The sequence below is a fragment of the Saccopteryx bilineata genome, chromosome 4, assembly GCF_036850765.1.
Source record: "Saccopteryx bilineata isolate mSacBil1 chromosome 4, mSacBil1_pri_phased_curated, whole genome shotgun sequence".
NCBI classification, from domain to species: domain Eukaryota; kingdom Metazoa; phylum Chordata; class Mammalia; order Chiroptera; family Emballonuridae; genus Saccopteryx; species Saccopteryx bilineata.
Genome location: NC_089493.1, coordinates 175,798,145 through 175,810,295, shown reverse-complemented (window position 1 = coordinate 175,810,295; position 12,151 = coordinate 175,798,145). Strand labels below are relative to the sequence as shown.

The 12,151-nt window shown below is 50.9% G+C and overlaps 1 protein-coding gene across 2 annotated transcripts in view; it reads left to right on the top strand.

The window, feature by feature from the left end:
- Positions 1-1,859, top strand: part of ANXA6 (annexin A6) — a 56,243-nt gene extending 54,384 nt beyond the window's left edge. For both annotated transcript variants that reach the window (XM_066273044.1, XM_066273043.1), the window contains one exon: positions 1,453-1,859. In XM_066273044.1, the coding sequence (XP_066129141.1) occupies positions 1,453-1,512 (60 nt within the window). In that variant the 3' untranslated portion in view covers positions 1,513-1,859. The remainder of the gene's footprint in view (positions 1-1,452) is intronic.
- The last annotated feature ends 10,292 nt before the right edge of the window (positions 1,860-12,151 follow it).

The following is a 12,151-nucleotide window of genomic DNA, read 5'->3' as shown; positions in this document are numbered from 1 at the left end:
TAGAGTGTTGGACTGGGATGCAGAGGACCCAGGTTCAAGACCCTGAGGTTGCCAGCTTGAGTGCGGGCTCATCTGGTTTGAGCAAGAGCCCACCAGCTTGAACCCAAGGTCGCTGGCTCCAGCAAGGGGTTACTCAGTCTGCTGAAGGCCCACAGTCAAGGCACGTATGAGGAAGCAATCAATGAACAACTAAGGTGTTGCAATGCACAATGAAAAACTAATGATTGATGCTTCTTATCTCTCTCTGTTCCTGTCTGTCTGTCCCTGTCTATCCCTCTCTCTGACTCACTGTCTCTGTAAAAAATAAATAAAATTAAAAAAAAAAAAAACCAGGTATAATTTTTAAAATGTTAATAAATGTAATGAGGTTGTGCAACCATTGCCACAATCCAGTTTAAAATGTTTCCACCACCCCACTACAATCCTAGTACCTGTTACCTGTTTCTACACCCAGCACTAGGCAACCATCACGTGACTTTCTGTGCCTGCAGATTTGCTTTTTCTGGGTATTTCATATAAATGGGATTAATGTATGATCCCGTTGTATCTGACTTTTAGTCCATTTTCTTGTCTTTGAGATTGGCCAAGATCTTAAAGTTTGATACTGTACTTGGTTGACAAGACTGTGGGGAAATCTCAAGGGAAGTTTTCATATGTATACTTCCCCAAGGAACTAGGTGGTATGTCTTTAAAAGGGGGGTTGGAGATTTCAAAATTTAAATCTTGTACACTTTGGACTCTGGTTTTTGTTGTTGTTATTGTTTTGTTTTGTTTTGTTTTGTGTTTTAGCTAGAGAGAGACAGAGAGGGAGAGAGATGAGAAGCATCAACTCATAGTTGTGGCACCTCAGTTGTTCATTGATTGCTTTCTCATATGTGCCTTGACCAGGGGGCTCCAGCAGAGTGAGTGACCCCTTGCTCAAGCCAGCAACCTTGGGGCCATGTCTGTGATCCTGTGTTCAAGTTGGCGACCTTGGGGTTTTGAACCTAGGTCCTCAGTGTCCCAGGCGTACACTCTATTCACTGCACCACTGCCTGGTCAGGCTGGACTCAGTATTTCTGTGTGTAGGAATTTATCCTATAGACATAGCCATACATATTTCCAAAGGCATGTCGAAGAATATTTGTACCAGCATTGTTTATAGTAGCAAGAGTGGAAGCCCTCCCTGCAAGACTGGTTAAATAAATGGTGGTGTGTCCCTGTGATAGAATATGATACCGCCATGAAAAAGCACAAGGAGGCTCCATGGGCTGATTTGGGATCTTCTCTTAATTCAAAAAATCATGGTCCAGAAAAGTGACAGTTGCACATCCATTTTTGTGTGGAAAAGGGATGTCACATACATACACATGTTTGTTTCCAGACAAGTCCTGGAAAATGGACAGCTGGGAGGAGGGGCATTGAGGGCACCAGATTGTTTTCACTTACTCCCTCTCCCTCTGCCTCTGCCAGGGCGACACATCCGGAGACTTCCTGAAGGCCTTGCTGGCTATCTGTGGTGGCGAGGACTAGGGCTACCGGCTCTGGCGGGCACCTCAGCCGAGAAATGGTCGTCAGCACCAGCCACCGTGACCAAGCCTGACTGTTCCAGCTTCAGAGACTAAGGAAAGGGCAGGGGTGGGGGGAGGGGGACGGGGTGGGCTCTTGTCTTCAACTGGGGTTTAGGAAAGGCTCCCACTCAGAGGCCACTGAAGGCTCAGCGTGGTCACTCCTCACATCTGAGCGGCTGAAGAACTGTAGCAGTAGATTCCGTCCATCTCCTCTCCATCTTCTCCTCCACCCTTCTGTCCCTGCCACAGCCCCTCCCCTGATTTGGGCTTTGTCAAATCCAAAAACATACTGAGCTTCTGTCTATGTAATGTGTAATGTGTGTGCTTTGAATGGTGGGTGCGGTGGCAGGTGCCCACGGAGTGTTCTCGGGAGGGGGGAGAGGAGGGAGGAATAAATGTCTACCAGCCAACTGACCAGCCTGCCACCATTTCACCTCCCACCTCCATCCAGGTGACTGCTACATCCAGGAGTCTGGACACCTGGGTTCAAATTTGCGTTGGCCACCTACTTGCTTCCTGACCTTGGGCCAGTCTCTCCCTTACCGAGTCTCTGTTTTCTCACCTACAAAAGGAGAGAGTTGGGCAAAAAGATCTTGGCTTTTTCCTCTGACATTGACATTTTAGGATGTACCTCCAAATCATTCTTTTTACATGCCTCTCTTTCAATAAAAAGACACACATAAACATCTGGAACCTGCAGGCTAGGTTGTCCTCACTGGCGCCTGCCCAGGAGTGAGTTCCACCTTCTTGACTCCTTCCTGTGGATCCCAGAGGAGAGCCCTGGGGCTTGGGCCCCTCTCCTCTGGCTGCTTGCTTGTCTGTGTGCTCTTCATCCATTAGAGCCAAACCCGAACTTCCTCTTTTGAACTTTTCAAGGGCACCAGATGTGATCGTGATCTGGGGAGGCCCGTGGAAAGTGTCCCACTTTGTGAAGATCACTGATACGCGGTAGAATCCACTGCAGTTTCTCTGTCTCCCTTCTCCCAGCTCGGCTTCTACTCCGAGAGTTGGCTTTAAAGTTGTCCAGTAACCCATGGTGTGATGGCACCCGCTGGCTGGAGGGCTCTGCTCCCTGTCCTGGCCATCCTGACCTCTCCTGGAAGTTCACTGTGTATATATTGTAGTAGATGTTTAGGGACTGTGGGTAGTTAGGAGACTTGCTGGGTCTGGTCTTGTTCCTTCCTCAGTGTGTGACCTTGCACTAGCCAGTGCCCTCACTAGACCTCAGTTTCTTCGCTTGTACAATGAGGGGTTGGGCCCAACTGTTTTGAAGAGCCCTCTCTTCATCTCTGACAAAGTGAGTCTGAAAGCAAGACAATTTACGTTGTGTCTTCTCCACTTCCTGCCTCCCACCAGACGAGCCCAAACCCCATGAGAGTCAGCTGAGCTTTTTTGGGGGTATTTGTCCAACTTACTTTTAACTGTTACCAGAAGATAAATGAACAAAGTGGGTAAGGGCTGTGCAGTCAGACCTTTGCCATTAACTGTCATCTCTGAGCCTCAGTATCCTTATCTGTAAAGCAGGGTCGTCGCCCCCCCCCCATTCTGCCTATCTCGTAGCCTTTGTGGGGTGAGAGAGATGATATGTGGAAGTGTGGAGCAGGGTCCTACCTGGCTTGGAGTCACCTGCTGCCCGCACCTGCCCTGCACCAGCCCCTGTCGGAGCTGAGGGGTGGACCCCAAGGTGTTTTCTGAGCTTTGTTCTCCAAACAGCTGCAGACCAATCACAGGCATCCAAAGACAATAGAAAATGTCCTTAAAAATATGTCCTGAGGGGGAAATCTGCTGTGAGTGGAAAGGAAAGAGCAATGGGACCTGGGAGAAGAGAAGTTGGGGGGCCCTGTGAGCCCAAGGGGGACACAGTGGAGAAACTAGGAATTCCAGAATTCCTGGAAATCAGGAATTGATAGCTCTCACTGACCGCTTGTGCTGAACAGGATACTCTAATCTCCCAACATGCATTTTTCACCTAATTCTCATTCGGAGGGATGGGTCAGGAGTCGGAGGGACCCCCCGAGGTCTGTGGAGTACAGTAGACCGGATTAGAGATAGTTCACATCCAATCATGCAGGACCTTGTATGTATAGATTTTGTCTTAGAACCCAGGGGAAGCGTTTTTTGGGTAGGGAAGATGTGCATTTAGCCATGCATTTAAGAAAAACATGGCCCTGGCTGGGTAGCTCAGTTGGTTAGAGCGTCATTCAGATATTCCATGGTTGTGGATTTGATCCCCGTAAGGACACATACAAGAGTCAACCAATGAGTGCATGGATAAGTGGAACAACAGGTCAATGTTTCTCTTTCCTCCTTTCTCCCTTCCTCTTTCTAAAACCAATCAATAGCATGACCAGGCGGTGGCACAGTGGATAGAGCGTCAGACTGCAATGTGGAGGACCCAGGTTCGAGACCCCGAGGTCTCCAGCTTGAGCGCGGGCTCATCCGGTTTGAGCAAGGCTCACCAGCTTGAGCCCAAGATCTCTGGCTTGAGCAAGGGGTCACTCGGTCTGCTGTAGCCACCCCCTCCCCCTCCCGTCAAGGCACTTATGAGAAATCAATCAATGAACAACTAAGGAACCACAATGAAGAATTGATGTTTCTCATCTCTCTCCCTTCCTGTCTGTCCCTATCTGTCCCTCTCTCTGACTCTCTCTCTCTGCCACAAAATAAATAAATAAATAAAACCAATCAATAGATTTTTTTTAAAAAGAGAAAAACATGAAAGGAGGGTACCCAGAGGGGAGTCTGTTGCAACAATCCCACTAAGACCAGGTTCCTGCAGAATAAACCACATTTTTATTTTCTTGGAGCTGTGGTAGAGGAGGAAGTTGCCACTTTCTTGAATCCCAGGGACCTCTTTTATTCACTCATTCATTGATTGATGCAGCTTATACTTATTGAGTCATACTATGTGCCCAATGCTAAAGATGTAAAAAAGTTGGACCGCCATGGTTCTCATCCTTAAGAGTTTCCATTCGAGTGTCCCGCCCAGCTCCCTGCAAAACACCTGTATCAACTGATAACGTATGGAGATTGCGTCTGTGGGCAAAGTTCAAGGAGAGAAGTGGAGACTAAATTAAAACTAAAAGGAAAGAGAAAGCAGAAGCCCAAACCGCAGCTGTCTCAAAGTGGGAGCAGGGGACGGTGGTTGTGAGTGTGCTAAGTGAGGAAGGGGCCCTCAGAAATTCTCACCTCCCTCTCTCAGTTACAGAAAGAAAACTGTCACTTCCACAGAGAGGAAGCAACAGGCCCAGGGTGACAGCAGTGTAGCGGCAGAGAGAACTGGAACCCCGCAGTCCCGGCCCAGGTTCGGTGTTTTTCTGAACATCCTGAACCTTCTCCCACTTTTCTTTATTCAAACCAGAGCCATCCTCTCTCTAGCTCCTCACTGCTCCCCTCCTGCGTCCTGCTAGGCGTTTTCCCTTCCAGGCAAACCCTTTCGGAAGCTTGGACTGGGATGTGCCCACCTTGGTCGTTGGGACCACCAGGAAATGTCTGAAGGAAGTGGCTAATTGGGAGGGGATTGCCCTTTAAACCGGAGCATAGAGCAGCTGTTTGGGAATTGCCACTGTCGCATTTCCTGCCACTGGAGAGCAGTGTGGGAACTGCTGGCTGTTTAAAAACCCCTAATAGTCACTGTGCCCAGCGTTGCTGGCAGAGGAACCCGTGGGAGAGGCTTTCCATACCATCTGTTCCTCTGCAGTAGCGTGGGGCTGGTCACGTCCTCTAATGAGGACACTGACAGTCCGAGTGGGGCAACAAGTCGCCTGAAGATCCAGGCACCATGGGTTGACTGAGCTCATCCAAAGCAGCCCTCTAGTTTATAGGTTTGGAAATTGAAGGCCAAAGAGCAGGACTGTGACCACGGTTTAGCAAAGGGTAAATCTGGAGCTAGCACCGGGGTCTCCTGATGCCTACTGTGCTCTCTCTGCTCACATGTCCTCTTCCTCCTGATGCGGAAGCCAGACAGCGGGAGGGACAAGTGTCAAGTTGCCCAACCCAAATTTCAGAACCCAGAAGCGGTAAATTGGTGCTCAAACAGGCCTCTCCACTCCCCTCCGAACTTGGGTTTTCCAAGGCAGACTTCCCCCCACTTTACGGTTGGAGTTGGGTAAGTGGGAACTTCTTGTGTAACTGAGCCCTCTACTCAGTGGTTAGATCTCCAGAGGCAGGCAGGCCGGCCTCAAATCCCAGTCAGCCACTTAGACGTAGACAAGTCACTTGACCTTTCTATGCCTTGATTTCCTCATCTGTAAAATGGGAATGACAAAGGCTTCTTCTCTCACAGTGTCGAGAAGATTTAGTAAGGCCATGCATGTGTGGTCTCACCACGCTTCAAGACAGGACTCAGCAGATACCAGCTCTTGGTTGTTATAAATAGTCTAGATTCCATTTCATGGAGGAGGAAGAGGGGGAGCCTGCTGAGTCCCCCCACTGTGCCACTAACCCTCGGGAAGCTGAGTGGGGGGAGAAGGTCACTAGAAAAATTCAACCAAGTACACAGTAGCAAGTGGTAACAAGTGCAGAGGCTACAGTTTAACCGCAGAGAGCCTGAGAACAGCTCCTTGGAAAAGGGGCATGTGCCAGGCGCCTCGAAAGATGGGTAGATGTGCTTTTTTTTTTTTTTTTTTTTTTAGCAAGAGAGAGAGACAGGAAGGGAGAGAGATGAGGAGCATCAACTCGTAGTTGCGGCACTTTAGTTGTTCATTGATTGCTTCTCATATGTGCCTTGAGTGGGGGACTCCAGCCAAGCCATTGACCTCTTGCTTAAGCCAGCATCCTTTGGCTCAAGCTAGTGACCATGGGATCATGTCAATGATCTCATGCTCGAGGCAGCGATCTCGTGCTCAAGCTGGCGACCTCAGAGTTTCAAACCCGGGACCTCAGTGTCCCCCGTGACGTTCTATCCACTGCGCCACCACCAGTCAGGCTAGATGTGCTTTCAACAATGAAGGATATTAAAGGTGAGAGAGAGTTCCAGGCCGAGGCAGCAGCTTGGGCAAGGGCACGGAGGTGGGCAGTAGAGAAAATCGGAAGTGCTCCTTGGGCCCTGGGTCCCACACCCAGTGTGAGAGCACCACCATCTTTGCAAGGTCACTGAGAGTCTAGGCTAGAGTGTGGACGTCCCCTCCAGCCTTTGGCCAGCCCCTGAATATGCTAGGGATGAGAGTAGTGTGACTAGAGATGTCCTTTAGAAGGAAGCCTCTGTGGAGAAGGAGCCGGGCCTAGGGGCGGGGAGGCCACTGGACAGGCCAGCAGTTATTCCCGGAACGTGGAAGGAGGAGGATCTGAGCCAGAGTGGAGGAGGCACAGATGGAGAAAAGGAAAGAAAGACATGGAGGAGCAAGAAACATACCTGCTATGGGGAATGAGACAGGGAGGCCGGGGTGAAGCCAGGATCCATTGCCTGGGAACCCAGAGGCAGGAAGTGCTTTCACGGCAGGATGTGAGGCCCAAGGCCCCGGGCGCAAGCCATCCCACTGCCCTCTCTGCTAAGTAGGGACTGAGGAAGTCCTAAATCAGAGCCATCTAGGAACAGCCCCTCCCCCAGGCCCAGCTGTTGTCACAGTTTCCAGAACATACATTTCCTTCTCTGGGATGGTCCCTCCCCTTCCTCTAGCTACCACCCTCTGCCAGCTGTCGTCAGAACCTCCTAGTGGCTACCTTATGAGACGGCCATGGCGGTGGCCTTGACCTGGATGGAGACTGCCAGGGGCAGGAACGCGGGGGCCTGGTAGTTGAACAGGGCGGGTGAGGGATGGACACAGAGATCCTAAGCCTGTGCTGGGCCAGCAATTTCCATTCCCACGTTCCCACTCACCTGCTCTCCACTCAGAGCCTATAAATACCACTTATCAGACGCATTGGATTCCAGATCACTGCCAGGCATACCCACAGGGGCGCACGCTGTGTCTACCCAGAATCAGACACGCACATCGGTGGCCGATAGGGAGAAACGGCGTGGGTCCACAACCACACTGCTGGTAGCACACAGACTCTGGTGGTCCGCCTATGTATATTGACCACACCGGAAACACTTCACACAGGTACCCAAACTTGCTTTTCACACGCACCTTCTTCTGGGCACACAGCCCCGGAAATCAATGACCCATCTGTTCTCATGTGTGTTCTTCCACAGGAGGGGGACAACCAGACTCGAGGAGCCCTGGTCCTACTTGCCGCCCTGCTCTAGGGAGACAAGACCAGCTCCCTGGAGAACCAGGCAGTAAGAGGATCAGTCTTGGACAGGATCAAGAGCCCTGGGGAAGGCTTTTGGGGGTAGGGAGACTCAAAGTGAGTGACACGTAGAGGAAGGAGAGAGAGATTATCCTCCAAACAGCATTCCCATTCTGTTCGCTTTCCTAGGAATATTCTGGAAGATGGTGGTGAAAGGGTTGACGGCGTCAGCTGCCGCACCCCCTAGCACTCCGAGTGCTGGGATTTGCCCAAAGGGAGTCAGGTCATTACCTCCCCAGTGAGTGAGATGGAAACCTAAAATGAAACTTCGTTAGACTTCTCGGACTCAGGCCTCGTTACTCTCACCCTTGTCAGCGGCGGCGGCAGCAACGCCCGGTCCACCAACATCATCATTTCCGCCTCCTGAGGCCTGATCTCCATTTGGGGTTGGAATGTACTGTATTTTCTTGGGCGAATGTACCCTCCCCTCGCTAGCCTCCAGCTGCCAACTTTCCTACTTAGGAGGATGTCACAGGGACAAAAGGAGATTACAAAAAGTGAGCCAGGTGCAATGCAAGTACCCTGGGAGGGTCAGACCCTACTCCTCGCCTTCCCTGTCTCCCTGTCTCTCCCAGGGCCCACTGTCCCCTTGCCCCCTCTCCCATTCTGGGGTCCAGGTTAATTGGAGTATGATATTTGCATAGACATGAGACCTCACCCCTGGGGAAATTCCCGCGGGTGACCAGGCTTCCTTTCTGAGGTCAGGCCACATCATCAGACACTGCTCCTTCCTCTCTAGCGTGCCCCAGCCTCCCCGTGGCTCTGGCCTCTGTCATCTGACAGGTGTACATCCAGGCTCACAGAGTTAGTCCCGTCCTTTGACTTTGGGTGCTGTCTAGTAAGAGCGTGACTGTAGGGGGTGGGCTGGGGACCTGGAGAAAAACAGAGGCAGTCGAGACTTGAGGAACAGAGGGAAGGACAGCAGGCAGGAGGTGGTCGGGGAGCCTGGATGGTGGTGCTAGCTTGTCAACAACTCCCTGCCTGACCCTGGGCACACGCCGCCCTGGGCCTGGACCTGTTTCCTCTTCTGGCCAGCCAGGGGGTGGGTTAAGATAACTTCTAAGCTTCGTTCCAGATCTGATGGGCTAAGAAGCCACTTCCTTTGGCAGCACAGTCTTGCAACATTTGTCCTTGGATCATCTTCCTTTGACAAAAATCTTGCAACATACTGCGCTGTGTTTGTTTCTGGGGAATGAGCAACTTTGCAAAATGCACCCCCAAATTCCATTTTGCAGATACTGACAGAGTTACATGTACCTGCTCTCCTCACAGTGACCTGGTTTGGATTTTAAGTTTTCTCTTCGCACCCATCGTGGACAACGTTCTGTGAGCCACAGAAAGTGAGCTAGAGCTCTCTTCTCTCCAGATTCTAAAATCTGTTGTCCTCACAGTCTCTGGCCCTGGTACAGAGAAAGCACCTGTCCTGTGTACCCAGAGGGGAACAGGTGGGGCGAGACCACAAAGCCCCAAGGAACAGGGTGGCCCTTGGACTGCTGGCATCAGAACCAATTGTTAAGATGGCAGCTTCGAGAGCAGTAACCACAACTTTGCATCACCTGGGGAGCTTTTAATTTTTTTTTTATTTTTTTTTAAGATTTTATTTATTCATTATAGAGAGGGGAGAGAGAGAGAGAAGGGGGGAGGAGCAGAAAGCATCAACTCCCATATGTGCCTTGACCAGGCAAGCCCAGGGTTTCGAACCGGCAACCTCAGCGTTTCCAGGTTGACGCCCCATCCACTGCGCCACCACAGGTCAGGCCACCTGGGGAGCTTTTAAAATAGCGACCCCAGGCCATACCCTCTGAGCTTCTGCTGTAATTAGTCTGGGGTGGGACCTGGTATTTTTATCAGGTGATTCTAATATGCAGCCAAGACTGAGAAGTACTGATCTAAGGACCCCCCCAAGACCACATGGAGCAGATGATTCTGATGGACGAACCCCTGACCTATGTCATTGATCTATGTCTTTATGAAATTATGCTAATGGTACTCCTTCTCGGCACACAGGAGAAATGACCATCTGCTTCTCCACCCCTCTCTTCCCCCCTTCTCTCCCTATCTCCCTCCCACAGGGGTTATAGATGGGCAAAGGGAATTGACCCCCTTTCACAGATGAGAAAGTGAAGAACAGAGAGAGGAAACTACTGCTGAGGTCACATTGTGAGTTCAGGAATAGCAGTGGGCCTGGCACCTAGTGGATACTTGGAGACTCAAAAGCGTCTTTGCAAAAGTCATGGATAGGATGCTTGCGGGACCCAGAGAAGTACTAGTATACTCGGTATCTCCTGATGGTTCTTGACAATGAGTTCTCATTGGCTGTCTGTCTGTGAGCAGAGGATTCTCACTCTGAAGTTGGAAAACCCTTCTTGGGTTTCTCAAACTCTACTAAGTACTAAGATCGCCTCTGGGAGGTTATTAAACTTGCTGCCTCCAGCCCTCCCCGCCCTGCCAAAGCGAGTCTGATTTCTTAGGTCTATAGTGGGACCCAGATATCTGCCCAGATTCCTGAGCTAGGTCCTAATGGCATGAGGAGTCCCCGTCTTTGATGAATCAGGAAACTCACGGGGTCAAATCCATTCATTCACTAAATATTGATGGATTGACTCCTATGAGACTAGCCCAGTGCTGTTCCCACACATCAACAGGACGACCAGAGACGTCAGGGTGGGAGAGAGTGGGAGGAGATGGGGCTGGGTGCCTAAGTAGCAAAGGAGTGGGCCTGTGAGAGTCTCCCCACGTAGACCCAAATTCCACCTATCTTTTGAGGTCCAGCAGAGAGGATCATGTCCTCCAGGTGAGCTCTGGAGATATTATTACCTGAATTGGAACTCTAGCTACGCCGCTATTCGCTGTTGACTTAAACCACTATGAGCCTCAGTTCCCTCGTCTGTAAAATAGCAGTACCGACCTCATAGAGTTCTGAGGAGAAATGCGTGCAACAATTCATTTAAGAGCACTTGGCACCGTGCCTGGTACACATTGACCTTAACGATCAGCTGTTAGTGCTGTTATTTCCTGACCATCTGGGCCTTCCCTGAATGTTTGGACTTCTTTACGATGCCAAAACGGAGGGTCCCTTAGTGATGACCTCATCTGATTCCTTTACATTATAGAAGGGGAGGCTGAGGACCAAAGAGGGGAAAGGACTTGCCCGGGGCCACACAGCAGAACCAGGACTCAGACTCAGCTCTTCTGCCAGTCCAAGGGCCTCTTCTTTCTTGATGTCTACCCCACCGCCGGAAGAGGAAAGGCAATTTCAGGGAAGTCACGGCTGGGAGAAGGAAGGTGGAAAGAGAAGGTGCGAGAAGCTAACGGGCCTCTGCATTTCGCCAGGGAAAGAAATCCGGTGCTCACCTTCCCCTAGCATGCGCAAGCCAGGCATCCTAACTGCAGAATCCAGCTCCTGCGGGTCCAGCTTCCTCAGCATCCTTAGTCCGTCAAGGTCCCCCTGCCATTTAAGACCCCATGAGCAGGAACCGGTCTAAGCTGCGCTTTGTGAACTCCCCAAGGGCCTATGATCATTGTGGAGGCTGGAGAGAAAACATCGCGTTTGGAGGGAGTATCTCAATCCAGAAAGAGTGCTGAATGACACATCCTCCTGATGAATCTAAAACTCCCTTTCCTCGAGGAAGGGACATTCCTTTTTCATGGAGGGCTCTGGCTGACCCAGGACGCTGATCCTGGATTACCAGGTTTCTTTAAGGGACCCAAGGATGAGATCTCACTTCCTGATGCTGAGTCTTGCCACCAGCCCAAGTGCCTGCCTCTGAGCTGTAAGGGGGCTCTTCGGTCTGGTTTCAGAGGGCAGAGCGGGGAACACCTGGCAGCGTTGTTGTAGGAAGGGGCATTTTACTCCTAGCGGAGAAAAGGCTCTCTGTGGAGAGAAGCGTGTCATCCTCTATGCCTGGTCGAAGAACTTTTTGAGATGATGAAAATGCCACTACAGGCTGGTATGGTAACCACTTGCCACATATGGCTATTGAAGATTTAAGAAGTGGCAACTGCCACCCAGGGCCCAAGTGTGGTGTGGGACAGAGCACTGGACTAGGAGTCAGGAAGCCCCTCCACTTACTCACTTGGACTGTCACTTCCCTTGTCTGATCTTCACTTCCTCATCTGTAAAGTGAGGCCATTGGGCCAGTAGGTGTTTCTAGCTTTCCCCGTGGAATCCCAGTCTGAAGGGCACAGAAGCGGTAGCGTCCCCATGAGGCCATTTATCCAGCCCCCACTGCACTTCTGGAAGGGGCACCTCTTTCATTGGTGGTCAGTGAGAGGAACACTGTATTTGGCAGCCCTCCAATGGTCTGAGGGACAGTGAACTGGCCCCCTGTGTAAAAAGTTTGGAGACCCCTAGACAGTGAACTCTC